This window comes from Dermacentor andersoni, chromosome 6, assembly GCF_023375885.2.
Source record: "Dermacentor andersoni chromosome 6, qqDerAnde1_hic_scaffold, whole genome shotgun sequence".
In the NCBI taxonomy this organism is placed as follows: domain Eukaryota; kingdom Metazoa; phylum Arthropoda; class Arachnida; order Ixodida; family Ixodidae; genus Dermacentor; species Dermacentor andersoni.
The window spans coordinates 93,216,518-93,239,217 of record NC_092819.1 but is presented as its reverse complement, the minus strand read 5'-3'; the positions used below and the strand labels follow the sequence as shown (position 1 = coordinate 93,239,217).

The window sequence follows — 22,700 nt, the reverse complement described above, 5'->3', positions numbered from 1 at the left end:
CCATCGCGACCAGCCGGGCTGCCAGTGTTATGGACCTACGGAACATAAACACTTGAGTGGAGCACGGTCGTGTGGGGGCCCAGGGGCCTGCGTGCCCCGAACACCTTTGTTTAAAGTTTTTAACAACAACAACTGTTTGCTACTATAAGGGCTTGTATATACTCATTTAACGCCGTGACTTCAGCGCTCAATGCTTCGAGGTCACACGAAGTTTTAAGTGCAACTGTTATTAAAGCGTATATATATATATATATATATATATATATATATTGTCGACATGTATTATGCACTTCGTCATCTGTTAATTATCATCATCATGTGTGTGCCCGTCTTCATCGCACGGGTAGTCGCATTATCATTATCATAGTGGACTGTGCCGAGGGTTCTTCGCCGCGTTTCTCCGGCTCAATAAAGGTCGGCAGTTAATCTGATGTCACAAGCGGTGAAGGAGCTTCTTGGGCCCCTGTCCTCTGCACGCCTGGCATACTCCCTGGAGCTTCGTTCAGGTCGCCGCTTGTGCCGTCTGTCCGCCAGCATGTGGAAGGACGAGCAGCCTGGCGCTTCTACCGTAACCATCTCGACACCGTAAGCCGCACCTTCTTTGATCATCAGTGGCCAGCAGCGTGATCCCCATGAGTTCGCTGGTCTTTGCGGTGAAGATGTTGAGGACTGGCCAGACGATTACGAGCGTGTAAGCTCTGCTAATCGGTGCGATCACATGCTCAAGATCCGCCAGGTCTCGTTGTATCTAACGGGAGCGGCGAAGACCTGGTTTTTCAACTATAATATTGATCTCTCCGATTGGACCACCTTCAAGATGCAGCTTAGGCAAGTATTTGGAAGGCCAGCAGTTCGCTCCGCCCTTGCGAAGAAAACTCTTGATGCTCACAAACACTCCGGTGACTACACATCGTATCGAGGATGTGCTTGCACTCTGTCGCCGTGTCAATGATGCGATGGCTGAGTCGGACAGGGTGCGTCATATTCTTGAAGGCATTGGGACTGTGGCTTTCAACGCGCTCACCGTGAGGAACCCGGCTACCGTCACTGACACCGTCTTGACGTGCCAGCACCTCGACGAGCTTGAGTCCGTGCGCTTGCAGCCGGACTGCGAACACCTTTCTACGGCGGACCCTGACTTGCGTGTAATGATTCGGGCGATTATCCGCGAGGAATTTCAATCACTTGGCTTTTCATCTCCGTTGGTCCTTCCTCCTCAGCCTTCTGGTGCAGCGTTGCGCGACGTCATCGAGGAGGAGCTCGCGTCCATGACTTCCTCTGCGCATGTTGACACTCCTGCTCCTCGCCCCCTACCAACATACGCCCAGGTTGCTACCGGGCCTCCAACCGGCGGCCGTTCAACGTTGTCTCTACGCATATACGTGCAGGTTGGTGTCACTCCTCCGGGCAATGTCCCCTCAATACCACTTGAGCCTTCATCGCCCCATCTGCCTGCACTATCTCCCAGCGTATCGAGCAGTCCCTACTACCCGCCTTGGCGACCATCTCGCTCATTATGCTATTACTGTGGTTATCGCGGCCACATGTCACGTTTTTGCCGCAAGTGCCAACAAGACGAAAGGTCGCGAGTACGACATGAGTGAACGCGATGCGTATTCAGGTGGGGCCACTCCTCAAAGATGGCGTTACGCGTCCCCTCCCTGCCGTTCCACATTTCGGCCCGCAACAACCGAGACACCGAATGGATTACCGCAGCACCAGACGCCGCTCACCTTCACCCTTCCGCCGCTCCTCGTCACCGCTGCGGCCTGCCACGTTCACCTCCGACCGTCGCCCGGAAAATTAAGTAATTCAGTTTACGGAGGAAAAACTGCATTTACCGACAGGACTACAATTCCTCCAGCGCGCCCTTGTAATATGATATCTGTGTTCGTTGAGGGTGTGCAAGTTGAAGCTTTAGTGGACACTGGTGCGACTTTATCTGTTATGCACGCTGATTTGTGTAAGCGTTTCAGGAAAGTTACAACTCCTTACGATGGACCACTGCTGGTTGCAGCTCAAGTGGACTCTATCCGCCCTTCTGCGTCTTGTACTGTGCGTGTAATAATCGATGGCACTATCCACCACACACAGTTTGCTGTGCTGTCGCCATGTTCCCACCAGCACATTTTAGGATGGGATTTCCTTGCCTCTGCTGTTGCTGCTATATGTTGTGGGCAACGTATCGTACATATCACCGATACCGATTATTCGCTTGGCGATGAAAAGTACAAGCCACTTCGTCTGCTCGCTGCAGAAAATACTGGGCTAACTCCAGGCTGTCAGCAAATTCTGACCATGACGTCTGACGTAATCGACCATGGAGATGCGTTAGTATTACCTTCTGCGAGTTGTTTCACAAAGGGGATAGCCATTGTATCAGGCCTAGTTAGATTTGACAATGGGTCTGCGCTTCTCGCCGCAAGGAACACAATACCAGAGAAAATACTCCTTTCTAAAGGCGCCACATTGGCTTGCGTTGCTGATTTTGAGCCTCCCTGTGTCGTTTCCCTGAAGGCGGCTCCCCCTGAAATCACTTATGCTGGACATTCTCCCTCTACCTCCGCTCTTGCAGCCGTAATCAGCCCGACTTGACCCCTTCGCAGACGCAACAGTTACTTAGTTTGTTGAAGAGACATGAAACTTCATTTGACGCCCATTCTTCGACATCGGGCCAGACTTCCGTCACAACCCATAGCATTCAGACAGACGGCAGATCCATCGTACGTCGACGGCCGTATCGGGTGTCTCTAGCCGAGCGCAAGATTATTGAGGAAAACATCGCCGACACGCTGCAACGTGAGATATACCACCCCTCTGCTAGCCCTTCGTCGTCTCCCATCGTTTTGGTCCGAAAGAAAGATGGCTCCGTGCGTTTTTATGTCGATTACGGAGCGCTCAACAAGATTACGCGCAAGGATGTATGCCCTATGCCTCACATTGACGATGCCCTCGATTCTCTGAAAGGTGCCGAGTACTTCTCCAGCCTAGATCTGCGTTCAGGTTACTGGCAAATTCCGATGCACGAAGACCACAAAGAAAGGGCTGGGTTTGAGTACCCCAGATGGAGTTTACGACTTGAACGTCATGCCCTTAGGCCTCTGCAGTGCTCCCGCAACTTTTGAACGAATGATTGACACTGTTCTGCGCGGCCTGAAGTGCAAAACATGCTTGTGCTATCTGGATGATATCGTTATTTTCTCATCGTAATTTGCCTAGCACCTGCAACGTCTGGACGAGGTTCTCACATGCCTCACAAACGCTGGTCATCACCTCAACACAAAAAAGTGCCGTTTTTCAAGCAGGACGATGAAGGTGTTAGGTCAAATTTTGAGCAAGGATGGTATTCGACCTGATCCTGACAAAATTTCGGCGGTGCTTTGCTTTCCATGACCAGAAAAGACCAAAGAACTACGCAGTTTCCTTGGCATAGCTTCCTATTTTCGCCTATTTGTACGCTACTTCGCCTCTATAGCTGCTTCTTTACACAGGCTACTTCATTCTGGTGTTCACCGGAATGTGAATTTACCTTTGACCAGCTGAAGGGTGCCCTAATATCTGAACCTGACCTGTGTCATTTTGGGGAGGCTGCACCCACAATCTTGCACACGGACGCTAGCGGCCATGGAATGGCGCTTTTGTACTCCAGCGAGACACCTCTTTGCGTGAGAGAGTTGTTGCATATGCAAGCCGCGTACTCACACCTGCCGAGAAGAACTATACCATCACCGAGCAGGAATACTTAACTGTCGTTTGGTCCGTCCAGAAGTTTCGCCCTTATCTCCACGGCTGCCATTTTACCATCGTTACGGACCATCACGCCTTACGTTGGCTCTCCACACTCAAGAACTTCTCAGGACGTCTTGGTTGCTTGGTTCTTCGTCTGCAAGAATATGAATTTGAGATAATCTACAAGTCTGGTAATAAGCACCAAGACGCAGACTCTCTTTCTAGCTGCCCGCTTCCTACAGCCGCACTCATCAATGACTCCGCAAACACCTCCAGGGACGCAATCTCTGTCGTCTCTTCTACGGCGATTTTGTCCTTCACCACTCTTGACCATTTTACTTAGGACGATCATGAATCATTTTCGTCTCAACAACTCGCCGATTCGTACTGTCGACGTATTATAGACCACCTTCGTGGAGCATCGCGCCCGCCTTAGACTAGGCTCCGTCAACAGCTGACACAAGTTCGGCGATCGCTTCTGTTACTTCCCTGTTCCACCAGCTTTTCGTTTCTTTCTTCCTTTCCAACGGGCATGTTGTCTCTCTTTCCCTATTTCTGTCGTTATTACACTTAGAAGCTCACTGTATTCCCACTCTTGGCCATTTGCCAAGTTCTTTCTCGACTCTAGTGACTATATTTGCTCTTTGTTCAGCGTTCAAACTTGGACTGGTCCATTTTGCGCTCCTTGCTCTGTTTCCAAACTACATATACCATTTCCAAAATGATGCGTTTATGGTCACTCCCTATGCTGCTATGCCCTTCGTCATCAATGACCATTTCTCTCAACTTATCATGAATTCCGTCTGTCATCAGGCAGTAATCAATGGTCGATTGCCGGTTTCCCACTTCCCACGTGATCTGCCCTTCTCACTTAGGCCCTGTGTTCACGATAACGAGGTTATGTTGCTCACAAAGGTCTAGCATTGACTTCCCGTTGTTGTCGGTATAGCACTCTAAATCCTGCATGTGAACATTCATGTCACCTAATAGGACAATCTCGGCACCATTCCCGAAACCCTTAATATCAGCGCTTACCCATTCCACTAACTCTTTATTCTTCTCTCGGCAATAATTTCCGGTCCACAAATACGTAACGCCCAGCCTACTCCCTCGCCTGTCGCGTTGGGGGTCTGCGTTCCATTGTCAGGTACATTCTCGTTCACAATGGTGGCCCTGTTCAGCTTTTCCTCGGCTACTTCAAGTCTCTTTTCAACTACCATCCGTGCATCACGCTCCCTGTTTAGCTCATTTTTGAGCTCTTGCACCTGTTTGAGAAGCTCTTCATGGATAGCCTCCATTTTCTGCAGCCTAGTATCGACATTAAATTGTGTGCCAGTTGATTTGATGCCCTCTCTATTCTCATCCGTCTCCTCATCTGCCTTGAGGGACCCTCCGCGTACTGCCTGCTTTCCCGGCTTTCTGGTCATGTATTGCACGGCTTTTTGCAAATACTAAAATACTATAATAGTGGTACTACTAATGCAAATACTTTACTACTATAATACTATATCAATGCAGAGCACGTGCCTTTTAGCAAAAACCGATACGCACAGGATCCAAATTTTCAAAATGTCGCAAAGCAACTCTCACCACTTTTCCAAAAGGAATCAATGCCGCGGAGACCGAAGGTATGACACGCTCTCGAACGCGCACAACCACGCTCTCACTTTCCTACCAAAACACGCACAGTAAAACCACTAATAGCTATTAGTCTTCCCACTTCCAAGCTACCATTTAAAGACTACAAACACTCAACGTCCCACCCGACTCCACGTGTTGAAGCACGTGGCACGAAAGGACGCTCTAACCATCCTGCAAAACCAAATGTACAGGATACACAACCGCGCACACGAAATACGAGAGACAAACAAGGAAAGAAAAAAACCACCCAATTACTATTTAAAGGCAAAAAAAATCAGCAAATAAAAAACAGAAGCAAGCTCAAAGCATGCACAAAACTTATGATTTCGTCGCCGCCACGGAGCCCCGAAAAGCACGTCCATTCGCCACAAAATCCAAACACCGCAACATCGCAATGCTGACCGCAGCGCCACTACGGCCATTGTGGTGGCGGCATGAATGGAAGGAGCACGCTTTTGCCCAAACATACAGGCGCTGGCGCCACCTCTACTTCTAGCCACCATAGAGGAGCCGAGCTGCATACGAGCGTGTTCATACATGATGCGTTTCGGCAGTGCGGCGTGTCGCTACATTGCTTGTGCTAATCACATTAACGTAGACGTACATCGTGACATGGGTTCTGCCGTAACATTTTATGGCGCAATATATCTTTAAATAATAATTTGCAATGTCGCAAAGCTGCTTGAAGCCAGAAATCCTTGAACTAACCATCGTTCCCACGCTGACTGAACCACCATACTTGCACTTCCAGTAGACTTCAGACACAACTTAAGTACAGTGAACTACCTAAAGTCTGCAGTGAAGCCCCGCCCACGCCCTCATAACCGCCAGACACTGTTCGCGAGGTGGCAAATAGTTCGTACTTCAAACTTTCCCTGTTACCTAAATAAGGTGTTAACGACCAAAATAAGTTATAAGCAAATAATTTTATATGTTTTCATTCGTCTATTGTAGTGGATGGTGAAAGCCTAATTATTTATTGAATATAAATAAAATTCTTGCTTGCTGCAACTATTTACTGTCGAGTTTCACTGCAGTTGGCATTGAAGTTTCTATTGTAAAACGAGCTCACCAGCGAAATGAATTGTACCGCGGACTTTTGAAGACTGAAATGCTGACTCCGTACACTTTGTCCACGCCTGTTGCCAATCTCATCATTTCCGCCGATGAAGACTCTTCAAAAGCAGCAGACGCTCTGGACATAGGCGCCGACTACGGTGGAGCTCCGGGGCCCAAGCCCCCTCCGGAGTATTCCGGGAAGGGGGTGGGGGGCTCAGTCTCCCCACACAATGCCGAAGCCTCCCCCCCCCCTGCACACACACACACCTGAAGTGCCGTTACCAGAGCTTTGCCACCCAGATCATTTGAGGTTTCTTTCGACTTTCCTCGACCTTTTCACTTGAAATTTTCCTGGGGCAACTAGCTTACCGCATCATTGTTGGCGCGGACGTGCACGGCTTTTAATTCACACTTTCGCTTTCTTTCTGCAAATCCTGACAAAAGGAGGACACGCTCATTAGAAGCACTAGCGGCGGCTACCTCATCCGTATCTTCTCACTTCAATTTTTTTTTTATTTTCACTGTAAACACCATGCACACACAACATATTTAAATATACACACAGGACAAAGTTTATCACATTTTTTTAAGGAGACGGAGGAAGCCAATTAAAAATTACTTCTAAAGGTGTGGACAGATTGTTTACTTCCATTATGATTACAAACGTTGCTGAAAATCACCTGCGTCCTTAGCAATACTGCTAGTTCTGGGCCTATGCAAATTAATACAAAACACCATTGCAACTCAGGTTAATAGGTAATGCCAGTCGGAAAAAAATTGTAGCCAATTAGTAAATCGCTGAAAACACCTCAGTTAGATGTCATTTTGGGGTGCCTACAAATGCCTCACTGACACCTCGAAAATAAGGACAGTATTTCTCGAGTTAGATAATTATTTGCAATTATATCGAATTAAATTTCAGTAACGAAAGAATTACTGGCGGCTACTCCACGGTTCTGGAAACGATATGCACTAGGTGTTCTTCGAGTAACGAACTGCTCATTTTTTAAGCCTTGATGCATGATAGTTGGGGAACACTGTATAATTCACTCGTAACTGAAATGAGACCAAGCCGGTTGCACTCGAAATCAGAATCAGTAGCAGTCACACACAGCAGCGCTTATACCCGGGCTCACAGAAAAAGAAAAGCGAGGAAGAGAGAAAGAGAGAGGCCGCAGTTTCGCCGGAGAGGCGAAGCAGCATTAGTGATAGCCATGTATGCAACAATTACAAGACCGAGAGGACTCAGGTTGTGAAATTTAACTGTCTCCTAATACGAGGTCTCGTATATACTCATTTAACGCCGTCACTTCAGTGCTCCATTCTTCGAGGTCACATGAAGTTTCAAGGGCAGCTGTTATTAAAGGTTATACCGTATTTACTCGAATCTAGGCCGACCCCAATTCTAAGCCAACCCCCTAGAGTCCGAAGCCAATATATATATATATATATATGTTACCTCGAATGTAGGCCGAATAAAAAAAAGCGAGGACAGCGTTCACAAAATGCAAACAGCATTTATTGAATCTGAACGTGCAGAGCTCATTCAACGTCGTCGTCGCTGTGTTCCTTGTCACTGTCACCTTCAAACAGTGCACTATCTTCGGTACCGTCAAGCGCATTAGATATGCTGCACTTTTTGAAGGCGCGCACGATCAAAATACCTGGGATGTCGTCCCACGCTGCCGCTAACCAGCCCGCCAGCTGCGACAGCGATGCACGTTTGATGCGGCCCGTTCCGTTAGCATGTGGCCTTCGTCTTGTCGACCAGTCCGTGTAATATTTCCGCAGACGATCCTTGAAAGGTTCGTTGATGCAGACATCAAGTGGCTGCAACTGGCCCGTCATGCCGCCCGGTATGACAGCGAGGTCCGTGTTCCCTTGGGCGAGCGCAGCCTTCACGTTGTCCACGGTAAGAGTCGACGACAAGGAACGAGTTCTTTGTCAAAAGGGCTCCTGGACGCCGTCGCCACACGATCTTAACCCACTCTTCCACCATCGCACCCGTCATCCACCCGTTCTCATTTGCCCGCACAATGACATTTCTTGGGAAAGTTTCTCGAGCAGGCAGTGTCTTGCTTTTAAATATCATATAAGGAGGGAGTTTGTGTCCATCAGCTGCGCAGCACAGCATCACAGTTGTGGGCTGCTTCTCGTAGACCGCAGAGCGCACCTTCACCTCCTTGGCACCCTTTTCATTCACGGTGTACGCCACTGGCATATCAGAATACACGGTCGTCTGGTCGGCGTTGCCGATTTGCCCAAGGTTGTAGCCTGCCGGTTCTCTATTTCGCAGCACGTAGTGCTGAAAAGCTATCAGCTTTTCTTCCAAATCGCTTCGCAGCTTCTGGGTGATTGAAGTGCGACGTCGGAGGCTGAAGCCGAAGCGCTTCATGAATTTTTGAAGCCAGTCCCGGCTGGCTTTGACATCCTTTGGCGTTAGGCCTCGTTCCCTCGAAAGTTCCCTAGCTTTCGCTTGGAGCACTTCTGTTGTCACTGCAAGGGCAGCTGCTCTCTTCGTCCGAACAAAGTTGGCCAAAACTGTCTCCACTTCGTGGTGACGGCCTTTCTTTGGTCTGCTAAATGCCATCCTCGTTGCGGCGCACGCAAAAAGCTGCTGTCGTTGTCCCCTCCAACGACGGACGTTTTTCTCGTCATCGCCGAAGTCCCGCCCGGCTTGAAGGTTCGACGATGCCTCTGCGGTTATCACATCTTTTCGCTTGAAAGCAGCACTGTAGTGGCATCTCCTGCTTGGTGCCATCGCGATAACACCACGCCGCACACCGATACGGTCGACACGACACAGGTCAAAATGGCGACCTCGATTCTGTACGGTTGGCCACTGGCACGGCTAGTAGCGGCTGCGATACTGACTTTCCTAGATGGCGCTAGCTATGCACCATATTTAGCAGTTTCAATGAAAAAGTGGCTCGTTTTTTAAAATCCTCGAGGCTAAGCCGACCCTAGAGTTTGGAATATGATTATTTGAAAAAAAACTATCAGCCTAGATTCGAATAAATACGGTATATATATATATATATATATATATATATATATATATAAAACTAGGCTGATGATGATGATGATATATATATATATATATATATGTGATTGGCTAGCGGAGTAACACAACGTCAGGCGGTCCATCTACCTTGTTTGCCAACTGCTGTTTTTTTTTCTAAGTTGTATCCTACTATAGTAAACTTTGTCGGAAACTCTATGCTTCAAAGGAGTTCTGCGGCAGGGCGCAGGAAGCTTCATGGGACATTTCGTTGCCGGCCTGAATAGGATTAAGAAATCCGCGAGCCCACACCTAACATAATATTGTTTATTATACTTCAAATAAGGCCCCGATGAATGGTGTTGCATTTGAGGGCGGACGGACAAAATTTAATGAATGAGACGCATGATAGATTGATAAATAGCAGATTAATATTCACCAGATGTTTTTAATCAAGTGTGGTGCCCGGCAGTTGAGTCCCCCAAGCCCCTACCTTATTCTAGGAGTGGCTATAGCGCAAAAAAAGAAAACACACATTTGCCTTCTTCCCATTTTCTAACCCGCAAACATATCGGGGCTTGCTTTTCCACCTAACTCATATCGTAAAATGCAAATGCACTTATATCAGCACTAAGTCATTTATGACCTCTTTTTGTTTCAGTTTGGAACGCCCTGGATCATTTCATATACCTTAATTGAAAGCCCATATACTCATCAAACACGTAGGTTAATACTGCGTTCCCTTCTCAGACTGTGATATCGAATAACCAAGGTTTTCTTTCCTCTTTTTTTTTTACTGTCTATAACTCTATTTAACGCAAATAAATGATAAAAGCAATGACTACATGACTACTGCGCACAATCAGAACACTACATATTAGTTGGAAGTGACTCGTCAGGTACCTACGATTATTTTTGTTTTCACTTTCTCTCGATTTATTGACACATCTCTATGTGATCTAAAGGCAACCTTCGCGGAGAAAGAGAGAGAATATATTTTAGTCAGAGGCCTACCTGCTCTTATGCCTCTCTGCGATTGCGCTGAGCGCTGCTCGACAGCGCCGCCGTTTTTTCTCGCTCCGTCCCCTGATTTTGTCTTTTCATCCCCTTTCACCTGCAGGCAAGTTGGCACTGCGCCCCGTTCAGAAGCAGCTGTCTGCTAGCTTCTGATTTCAATCATCGCGTTAATGTTTACAACAACAAGAAAAATTACAGCAGAAACCATCTGTAATGAGTGTCAATGACGGCTTAAACTTCTTTGAAATCCACTAAAATCCCGATGAGTTGCGGCTTCAGCATGCAACCTTCCCTCACCCTCCACCCCTCACCACACTGCTCCTCTCGCGTGTTCCCAACCCCACACCACATTCCCTAGGATTTATTCGCATCGAATAATGGGCCACTTCATCTTTATCACATCGTCTCCGCGAATCGGCTCTGTTTACTATGTCACTGTCTCCAGGAGCGGCCTACTTTAGTCAACGAGGAACCGACCCAGAAGATGCGCAAATACTCGGGGAGGACGGCACAGAAAGCTGTGCTTTCATGACAGAAATAAAGGAATTATGCGCTTGAGGGCGTATATTTACTGCAGTGGGGATATTTAGGTACCGTTCACCATTGCATAATTCTGCAGAGGACAGGGTCACTCACCCGCCCATCTTGAAAGTAGCACAAATGACTCTATAAGCGAGTTTGTTTCACAGTCGACTCTCGCTAATTAGTGTTCCGTTAATACGGCTTTTCGCTTAATTCAAACGTACCGGAAAGCGGTGGCGGGTAACCATACATTGCCATGGACAGAAAACTCGTTTAGTTCGAACGCAATAGCATGCCGTTTCGGTTAATTTGACCACCATCGGCGCCCCCCCTCAATTCGCAGACTGGTTATTAAAAGCTAAGAAGCGCAAGAAATTTATGAGACGGCGCTACTACTTCCCCAGGCGACGGCGGTAATCGCAGCAACCTATCACGCAATGGTCATGGCAACTTGAGCTGTGCCGTGGGCGATGCCGCTTTTGAGAATTTCAGCCAGAGCCGACAACATTGTTGAGGCCCGTGGGCCACTGACCGACGACGACACGTATAGTCATTGTAATACAGTATTGAAGCAGTTTCCGACGGCGACTGACTACTTCAAGGAGTAAAGTACATCTGAATTCGTTAATTTTGACGCCGTTTATCGATTTGAAATTTCAAATAATTCGACTAAATCTTGTGGTCCCAAAAGCGGCTACCTAACGGGTTTCTGAGAGCATATGCTCCATCACGTGGAGCTGGAGGCGCACGACTCCTCGTCCACTCCATCCTTCACAACCGCCTCACAACATCTCGAAAATGTTATGACCTCTCGGCTTTCGTTGATTGTCTCTGGCACCTCAGTGGTGCTTTCTCCGACGCTGAGACATACTAGTGCATTTGAAAATTGTGGACATGCCAGGTTAAAGGGGCCCCGATTCAATTTTCTAACCAATCATGGTATGACAGCAGTATTAAATTAGGCCGCCTCACGAATCTCCTGCTGGAAATTTCTTTTTCACCCTTCAAGCACAAGCGAAGTCGACGTAGTTGTCAGAGCCGATCAGCGGCTTTCTCTCTCATTTGCACAAGAGCGATGAAAGCTATACAGGGAAGACGACAAGGGGGAGCAAGGGTGAAATGCTCAGCTGGCCGCGCCCAATGGTTGAATACGAGCCTGCTCGTGGCGGCACCCCGTGACGGCCGCAGTACCTACGCTACACTTTTTAATCTCTGACGCCTGTCTGACGCCAAGCGCAGCGGTCGCAGCATCGCGCGACTGTCGTGTAGACCGGCAGTGCAGAGATGAAATGTTTTTTTTATGCGTTGCATATTGCAATCACTCAGTTCAGCCCTTGGGCGCGGCCGGGCAGCCACCATTGACCTTTAGCGCAACCACGTGACGTGACGTCACGACAGCCGAAGGAAAAGCTGGGCCCCAACTCGCGCGCGGACGCAGCCACCACCTGACTCCTGCTCCTCCCGCTAGGGGCGCTGCGCCGGCGCGTGACGTCACGGAGGAAAAGCTGTGCCCCACGGAGGAAGGAAACTAAGGAGAGGCCCTGACGTCACTCTTTGTGAAGCAAAAGTGAAGCCGGAATTTGGCGTTGCTCATGGCGATGCTCCGCCTTTTGGGCCACCCTCCTCTCTTGTTTACATCTTTCGCGAAACCACGCCGCGCTGCGCGTGGTGTCGCGCGCGGAGCGTGCGCGCTCGCGCAACATCTGGCAGAGCACGGTGCAGGTAACACAGCGCAACAAGACACGGTGACTAACGCAAACCCGCCCACTCAGCGCCTTTGCCACGGCCCGAAACCTACCAGAGCAACACGTGTGAGCGCTCAAAACCATAACAACGCCGCCATGGTGGCCCAAAAGGCGTGGCCATACAACAAAAAATAAATAAAAAAGCAGCAGTAAAATGAGAACCTACTACGTCATTTCCGCCACACTTTTCTCCTAGCGCGCGGAGGGGGTAGGGCCTCTCCTTAGTTTCCTTCCTCCGTGCTGTGCCCCAACTCGCGCGGTCGCGCGTGGCCGCAGCCACCACCTGACTCCCGCTCCTCCCGCTAGGGGCGCTGCGCCGGCGCGTGACGTCACGGAGGAAAAGCTGGGCCCCAACTGGCGCGGTCGCGCCAGTTGGGGCAATATGCGCCAGGCAATATGCAACGCATCCTTGGCTTAACAAAGCTAAGCCTGGCCATTTTTTCTTTTTGAGATCGCAGACAAATATACTTTTCATTTATTCAACTCAAATAAGCACTAATTGTATTACTGAGAAAGTTATGGCGAGCAACAACTCGGCCTATAGTTAAAATTTCTTTCTCTATGCTACAGATGTCCCGGGTCCAGCTGCTTGCGATAAGCTGCATGACAACATTGCGGAAGCGAGAGCAAGCGATTTTTCACAGCTTTTGGCATGAGATTGTAATTCCCTGCTGCATATCATTTGGCTCACATGTTCAGAGGAGCGTCGTTAAGAGATCGGCGACGTATTTCCGGGCCTCTTTAAAGCTCTCATAGATTTTGTCATGTATTTTTATCCTTTTCTTACAGCGACTGCTGCGATATTTTTTAAAGCTTTCTATGTGTCTTCTTACGACATGCAAAAAAAGCTATCACCATCACGTACGCACAAAACTGAGAATGATGAATATTGAGAAAAATATTACCGCATTGACGACAAATCCGGCTTGAGATATTGTGGCGAACGGACGTGCTTTTCGGGGCTCCGTGGCGGCGACGAAATCATAAGTTTTTGTGCATGCATTGAGCTTGCTTCTGTTTTTTATTTGCTGATTTCTTAGCCTTTAAATAGTAATTGGGTGGTTTTCTCCTTTTTATTGTCTCTATCTTATTTCGTGTGCGTGGGTGTGTTTCGTGTACATTTCGTTTTGCAGGATGGTTAGAGTCCCCTTTCGCGCCACGTGCTTCAACATGTGTAGCCGGGTGGGACGTTGAGTGTTTGTAGCCTTTAAATGGTAGCTCAGAAGTGGCAAGACTAATAGATATTATTGGTTTTACTGTGTGTGTTTTGGTAGGAAAGTAAGAGCGTGGCCGCGTGGTTGAGCGCCTGCGAGAGCGTGTCATACCTTAGGTATCCGCGCCATTGATTGCTTTTGAAGAATTGCTGAGAGTTGCTTTGCGACATTTTGAAGATTTGGACCCTGTGCGTATCAGTTTTTGCTGAAAGGCACGTGCTCTGCATTATTATAGTACTATAGTATTTGCATCATATTGCATCGTATTTGAAAGAAAGCCGGAAAAGCGGGCAGGGTGCGGGGGGTCCCTCAAGATAGATGAGGGGACGGGTGAGAATGGAGACGGAATCGAGTCAACCGGCGCACACTGTGATGTCGATGCTAGGCTACAGAAAATGGAGGCTTTCCAGGAAGAGCTGGTCAAACAGGTGGAAGAGCTCAAAAATGAGCTAAAGAAGGAGCGCGATGCACGGAAGGTAGTTGAACAAAGACTTGAAGCAGCCGAGGAAAAGCTGAACAGGGCCGCCATTGTGAACGAGAATGGTAGTGACAATGTAACGCAGTCCCCCGACATTACAGGAGGGAGTGCTAGCAAAGTACGTGGAATGCGTGCAACCTGTTGAAGGGTTAGCTGGAAAGAGTGGCACCTACCTTGAGGCCACCACGCGGAAAAAGCAGGAGCACAGGGGAGAATGCCCCTTGCAGAGTCCGAAACAAGCGGAAATGGACAAAGGGAAGCAAGGATAGGTGGGAGAGAGTGAAATGGTGATTATCGCCGGCGACTCAAACCGGGCTAGGTGCTCGGAAGCAATTTCGGAGAGGGTGAAAGGCGATAAAAGAGTGGCCGTAGAGACATTTACAGTGAAGACACTGGGTTCTGTCATGGAGCGAGCAAAAGAAAATCTCATGGAAAATGTCCATGTGCGCACCCTAGTCATAGTAGCAGGTGGGCTAAATGACGTCCTAAATAGGAAAGGGACAGGACTAGCCCAGCGCTTGGTGAAGGGGGTGGACGACTTGCGCGAGCTATCCCTCAGGTGCAGATCATAGTGTGCACGGTGCCGGAGGTGCCTGTACGTGACAGGGACGAACGAAGAGCTGTAGTGGTTGCTAATGAGGCGATATGGAAAATGAGCCGAGAGAAAGGCTTCAAGGTTGTCGAAGTAAACATGGAAGTGAGAAGGTGTAGTGGTTTTAAACGAGACGGGATCCACTTCAATTACAGGCTGGCACGAGAAGTGGGCTGGCGACTTGGTGGTAACTCTGTTGCTTCTTTAGGAGGCCCACGGGCACTCGGGAGGCCAGAGTAGGTAGTAATGAAGAAGGTCCCCTAGGGGAACCTCAGAATGGCATCGCCGTCAATAACAGAAAAAGGAGGAAAGCAAGCAAGAGAGCTCACCATGCAATAGGCTACATAAACATGCAGGGTGGCAGAAGAAGGGAAAAGTGGGCAGAGATTGAGGAGCAGTTAAATAGAGAACAAAGAGGGGTGTATGTGGTTACAGAAACGCACCTTAGACTCGGAAGAGCTGTGATTGAGAATTACGTTTGGGAAGGGTCCAACAGAACTAAGTCAGAAAGAAAGGGAGGGGGAGTGGGAATGCTCATCCATCAGGGAGCCAAATGGAAAAGAGTAAATTTGAAATGTCAAGAGCCTCTTTGGTTATCAGGTACAATGAGTGGGAAAAAAACTTGGCTGAGGGTTACGTATTTGTGAACCGGAAATAATTGCCGAGAGAAGAATAAAGAGTTAGTGGAATGCGTAAGTGCTGATAGTAAGGATTTCGAGAATGATGCTGAAATTATCCTATTAGGTGACATGAATGCCCACATACAGGATTTAGATGGCTATACCGACAACAAGGGGAAGTCGATGCTAGACCATGGCTAGCAACATAACTTTGTTATCGTGAATACAGGGCCCAAGTGTGAAGGGCAGATCACGTGGGAAGTGGGAAACCGGCAATCGACCATTGATTACTGCCTGATGACAGCAGGAATTCATGATAAGTTGAGAGAAATGGTCATTGATGAGAAAGGGTATAGCAGCATAGGGAGTGACCATAAATGCATCATTTTGAAAATGGGATACTAGTTGGGAAAGAGAGCAAGGAGTGCAAAATGGCCAGTCCAAATTTGAACGCTGAACGAATAACAAATATAGTCACTAGAGTCGAGAAAGAACTTGGCAAATGGCCAAGAGTGGGAATACAGTGAGCTTCTAAGTGTAATAACAACAGCAATAGGGAAAGCGAAACAACATGTTCGTTGGAATGGAAAAAAGAAAGCGAAAAGCTGGTGGAACAGGGAGATATGAGAAGCAATCGCCAAACAACAGAGAGCATCCTGGGAGCACATGCAGGCAAAGAAGGTGCAGTTACCGCAGGATGAAGTATCCAGTAAATGGAAAATATACCAGGAGAGAAAGTCTCTGGTTCAAATACTAGTGCAAGCCAAGATAAAAGGTGAAAGTGAATGTTGGCTGTCAGAAATACATGAGGAAAAGAGGGCCGCACCTAGAATATCTTGGAACCACCTAAACTTATTAGGCAGGAAGTCAACAACACAACAACATATCCTAGACGAAGATGGAAACAAACTGGAAGGGGAAGTGGCTTTAAATTATATCCGAAAAATAACAGCCGAATCTTTCCAAGGCAATGACGAGGTTGTATTCGAAGAAAACAAGAGCATGAAAGAGAACCACATGGAAAAGGAGCTGGTGCTGACAAATTTCAACTAGAAGAAAGTCAAAGAGAAAATTCCTAAGCGCACAGCCACAGGGCTAGACGAGGTTCCCGTTAGGCTGATTAATGAACTATGACCAAAAAGTAAGGAAGCTCTGGTGAAAACAGTGGAAAAAACTTTAAAAAAGGTAAGGAGGAGAAAGATAGAATTCACTCGTATAGACCATTGACCATTACATCGGTAATATACAGGGTAGCAATGCCGGCAATCAAATTAAAGCTTCAAGCATGGGCAGATAATAATGGCATTATGGGAGAACTTCAGAATGGCTTCAGAATAGGTAGGCGTTTACATAACTTATTTGTTCTTACTCAGTGTACTGAAATATCAAGAGTAGAAAGCAGACCATTATATGTGGCGTTTTTAGACATTACAGGACTGTATGACAACGTAGACCGCAACATTTTGTGGGATATTCTAGAAGAGGAAGGCTTAGGTGACGATTGTCTGCAGCTTTTGAGAGAGATTTACCTAAAAAATACCGTTTGTGTTGAATGGGAAGGGATGAGGAGCGAGGAGAAAGTTCATATCAAAAAGGGACTGAGGTAGGGGTGCCCTCTATCCCCGCTGCTGTTTATGATGTACATGGTGAGGATGGAGAGGTCGCTAAAAGGAAGTAATATCGGGTTTAATCTCTTATACAAACAGGCGGGTACAGTAATAGAGCAGCAGCTCCCAGGTTTATTTTTTGCGGACGACATTGTGTTGATAGCTAACAAGCAAAGTGATTTGCAATGTCTGGATAATATCTGTGGACAGGAAGGCAGGAATTTAGGTTTTAAATTTAGTGTTAGAAAATCAGGTGTTACGGTATTCAATGAAAACAGTGAACAGACAGTGGCAATACAGGGCCAGGAAATATCTCTGGTAAAAGAATATAAGTACCATGGTATATGGATAAAAGAAGGCAATAGATATATGGAAACACAGGAAAAAAAAATAACAGTGAAGGAGAAGAGAAATGCAGCCATAATGAAGCACAGAGCGCCATAGGGATACAATAGTTACGAGGTCCTCTGAGGTATATGGAAAGGTGGAATGGTTCCAGGACTTTTGGAAATGCGGTTATTTGCTTTAAATCAGGGTACAATGAGGACTCGATGGGAACCAAAGGTCAGTGGGTCGTCTCGCATTGGGAGCTCACGGGAAGACTACAAATGAATCTGTGCAGGGTGATATGGGCTGGAATAGTTTTGAAGTGAGGGAAGCTCGCAGTAAAATTGAGTATGAAGAACGACTGAGGAATATGGAAGAAAGTCATTGGGCTGGGAGAGTGTTGAGGTATCTGTACAGGAAAAACATTGATTCACAGTGGAGGAAAAGAACTAGGAAGCTTACCAGCAAGTATGCGGCCTGTAGGGCGGGCAACACAGCCACAAAGAACGTCAAGCGGAACGTCTGAGAGGCTCAAATAATCTTATGGGTGGCGGCAATAGAAAAGAAACCTGCCATGAATAACTACTTAAAAGGAAAAAACGAAATCAGAAAAGAAACAATTTATGATAACTTAAAGGGAAGCTCATTACTTTTCGAAGTGAGATCAGGATGCCTTAGAACACGCACTTATAAGGCGAGATATAAGGAAGAAGAAGAATGTGCTTGCTGCGGTAAATCTAGGGAAACGAAGCATGTCTTATTAGAACGTGAAGACTTCTGCCCAGCAGTCGATTTAGGCACCACTGGCCTCCTTGAAGCCCTTGGGTTCAGCGAGAGCAGGGGAAATGTAAACATGCCGGCAAGAGAGATTAGTAAGAAGCAATTGGAAGATTGGTGGAAGTAGGGAAAAAAATTAAATTATGGGGTTTTACGTGCAAGAACCCCTTTCTGATTATGAGGCATGGCGTAGTGAAGGACTCCGGAAATTTTGACCACCTGGGGTTCTTTAACGTGCACCTAAATCTAAGTACACGGGTGTTTTCGCATTTCGCCCCCATCGAAATGCGGCCGCCGTGGCCGGGATTCGATCCCGCGACCTGGTGCGCAGCAGCCCAACACCATAGCCACTGAGCAACCACGGCGGGTGGTGGAAGTAGGGAGACGACAGAAAACAGAGACGTACAAAAGCAAAGTTTGCAATAGGTGGTCAGAAAATTTGATTGTGGGAGTGCATATTGGTTTTTATCTCTATTTCTTTCTTTATCTAGGTAGGACATTAGGCAGTATAATAGCAAGAGCTTGATGGTGCAACCCACTGCCCCGTTCCAAAGGGGACGCTCATAACATTCATCCATCCAGCGATGAAGCTGCATGACGACATTGCGGAAGCGAGAGCGATTTTTCACAGCTTTTGGCACGAGATTGTAATTTCCTGCTACATATCATTTGGCTCACATGTTCAGAGAAGCGTCTTGAACAGATCGGCGACGCAGTTCTGGGCCCCTTTAAAGCTCTCGTAGATTTTGTCATATTTTTTAACATCCTTTTCTTACAAAGACTGCTGCGACAGTTCTTTTGAAGCTTTCGATGTGTCTTCTTATGACATGCAAAAAAAGCTATTGCCATCACATACACACAAAACTGGGAGTAACGAATATTGAACAAAAAAAAAAAAAAAGAAAAATCACCACATTGATGACACGAGGATTGCTTGTAATCAGTGTGCTGTGTAAATCTTCTTTTGCTATGCAAGTTTGCCACTATCACCCTATCTTTAGCAAGCCTTCCTGAATCAGTCATAGTTTTGCGAATTTTGCTGATGCTGGTTCTAGAAGTATTTAAGTTTAATATTCAACAAAAAATTAATTTATAAGAAAGCGCATGACCTCTTGTTCCTTCTTTGCTGCTGTGTTGATGTGCTTCCAAATATCAGTCACGAATGCACTCCAACTTGCCCACCTTTCCATTTTCTTGTGGCTTCACAACTTCTTTTACTGGCCACATCACGTATAAAATATTCAACATAATATTCTACAACAGCATACAGAGAGAAGACACTTCTGTGTCTGTCCCCTGTAACACTTCTGTGTTACAGGGGACATTAGCCCACAGACTTCTTCGTAGTTCCCACAAAATATCAAGAGGGCATGGCTGTCTTGCTTGCTTTTTTCATCTGGCTTTACCCGTGCAACTGGTGGAAGAGAAATAGTCACAATCACTAATTCATCATAGGCAACATATCTTATTCATAGTCAGCCATCCAGCCCCAATTTGGTGTGACAAGTTGAATTCCCCCTATCTCGAGCTTCTACAAAGTGCTGCTATTCAAGATGCCACTCTCCCACTAGGCATACAATACTAATAACTGTGGCGCAAGCACAAGCTTTTATTGTTTACTAAAAATATACAGGGCACCTTTTCCATTCTCCAACATTTATGATCTAGCACAGTCGTCGAAGGCCCAAAACCTGCCCAGTTCAGCTTTTAGTTTGGTAAAAATGGCATTTATTGAGTGGCTGCAATATCCCAATGCTTCACTGAGTTACAAAATGCTGAAAGTCACAGAAGTAGCCAGGGAGGTGGGGCACACCAAACATGTTACCCCCCTCCCCGCCCCAAGCCACTTAGTAAAGTGAAGATATGGATTCACTTTGGTTGACTGAGGTTCTTCAATGTGCACCTAAGGTTACATAAAAGAATGCTTTCCCATTCTACCACAACCAGGATGTGGCTGCCTTGAGGCAAGCATTCAAATCTACAACCTCATTTTCATTAGAAAGAGAACCACCATGAAAAGAATTAAGAGAGCCATGGTGGCCCAAGAAATTACTGATCTATCATGGCACTAGCCACCTTGTATTTCGCACTTGTAACATGGGTGGTGGTTGTGCACGTGCTACAGCTTCCTCACTGGTGCCATTCAGTGTGGTCAGTTCATTGTAGCTTGACTGGTACATGCATGCATTATGTGCAATGCCTAAGCATCATCATAAAAAGAAATGGTATGTTTGATAAAAACTGCACATCACACAAACCCACAGGACATTTTTAACACTTGTACTACCAGCAAATTGTGAACTAATCAGTGAATGAACCACACAACCGGTTCGTGGTTTTACATTTCCTGAGGAAAAAAAAAAAGTGCTGACCGCATTGGTTGCTAGTGGCTCAAAAAAAAAAAAAAGGGCAGACATATCACTGCCCAATGTAAACAAACAAAGAGAAATTGTCTTGCCTGGTACTTATTGCTGCATTGGCTTTGACACCCAAGTACTGTAGCTAGAGTAAACAATGTCTAGTGTAAATGTGTTAGAGGAAATTTTAGGATTAATTGGTTACAGTGTTTATTACAAGCTTGGGTTTTCCCACTCAGACCTATACCTAACTACATAAGTGTTCTTGCATTCCACCCCAATCAAAATGTACCCACCATGGCTGGGAATCAAACCTGCAACATCGCTCCCAGCAACAGAACAATGTACTGATTGAGCAACTGCACTGTGTATGCCCTGGTGCATACAAACAGCAGCAGCAACACAACTACTGGGTGAATGCCACACAAATAGCAATATCATTTGCTTAAAATAACTTCACTTCGAATGCTGCGAAAGCAGGTGTTATGCCAAACAAATGCCAAGACTTTCTTGCCTTATTGTTCATGTGACCCACAGTGCATCAGGCTGACACCATGAGTCAGAATATTCAACAAATATGTCAGGAAATCTTGCACATAGTATAACACAGTTTTGTCAATTCATCAATGCGGCATTTATTGAAGCTGGCCAGCCACAATATCTCCAAAATAAGCGACATAGTGCGGGTTAGCTGGCTTCTAACAAGTAACTGCCGTCACCAACACGCAAATGGAAAAGGAAATGCGAGGTCACCTCGGCATCAAAATCCCATTATAAATCTTCAGTCCGAATGCTTCAGTACCATGTTAACATTTTTAGGACTTGTGAGTCTCTAGAGAAGTTTTGGCCGTTTCCTTTTCAGTAAGTGGTTGTAGTCAGAAGAGATGTGTTCGCATCACGTGCTGCATACAAAGTCACCGTACATTCTGAAGCAGTACTGTTTGCTGTGGTTCACAAGGCATTCTGCACAAAGGGCACTGTTTGTTAGTTCTCAACCAGCCCGTGATGCAATACCAGCAGTAGACGTGGCCACAAGGTATCACAGAAGCATTCTTCGCAGAGTCGACGCACATGCAACAGCTATACTTCGATAACTCGGAGTGAATATTATCACTGGTTCCCGACGTTTTGAGCGACCTAACAGCTGACTGAAGTGACACCCCGAACTCAATGAGCGACAGCCAGCCTAACACTTTGTAGTAGCGCGCAACATCTGGCGTAGAAAGCCAGTTTCTTATCAGTACATATCTGATTCCTGTCAACCTCTTGGCAGGACTGTAGTATCCGCCGAGAAGATAGAACAATATCGTGTGCACTTGCAACGCTCTTGTAACGAGCGTGCTCAGCGCTTCACCGTCAACTGTTCGTTCTTTCTTGATGAGCTTTAACGTCCCGCGGATCAAGTTACTTCCGAATGACTGCAAGAGTACGAATGTGAGCCTCTGAGCAAGCGTGGGGACCGTCTTGAGGGACCGGCCGAGTTGCAAAATGTGCACGTATTCCTCGCCCAAAGTCTGGAAGCCACTCAGCGTCGTTGCGCAGTAGTATATGAGGCTGGCTAATGCATCCACCTCTAAACGCCACCGCATCCATGGTCGCATTCCGAGCACAGCACGGGCAATTTCTGACACATCCTTTTGCAGCGACAAGATGTGTTGCTCGTCTTTCTGGTGAGCCCGCAAAATCTCGGGCTGAAGCGCGGGTTTAAATCGCGACATTTGGGCAAAAATTCGGGCAGCTGTCACACAACTTAAGGCATCCGTTCACAGGGCAAAAACTTCAGGTGCAGAACACAACACAAGGACCAGGCACTGCAAGGACACATTCATTTTCCGCATTTTCGCGTCGCAACTCATCGAGCCTTTCTCCACTTTCTCCTGCCTTAGCCACGAGTCAGCCACTTAGCCAACGGCAGCCAGCATGTAAATTGTATTTGTTTGACGCGTTTCTTTGACGTAGTAAACTTCCATAAAAATGTAGTTCCAAATAAACTATTTATAAAATAGAGTTCGTA

At 46.9% G+C, this 22,700-nt stretch overlaps 1 protein-coding gene across 1 annotated transcript; it reads right to left on the bottom strand.

The window, feature by feature from the left end:
* Positions 1-19,918: 19,918 nt before the first annotated feature.
* On the bottom strand, positions 19,919-22,581 carry LOC126522602 (peroxisome assembly protein 10-B-like). Its single transcript, XM_050171371.2, has one exon. It carries the CDS (start codon positions 22,402-22,404, stop codon positions 21,601-21,603), a length of 804 nt encoding a protein of 267 aa, XP_050027328.1. The 5' UTR covers positions 22,405-22,581; the 3' UTR covers positions 19,919-21,600.
* Positions 22,582-22,700: the final 119 nt, after the last annotated feature.

What these genes read in the sequence shown, in the direction of transcription:
- LOC126522602 (XM_050171371.2), bottom strand. Translation starts at nt 22,404, where the DNA reads ATGTCGCGATTTAAACCCGCGCTTCAGCCCGAGATTTTGCGGGCTCAC.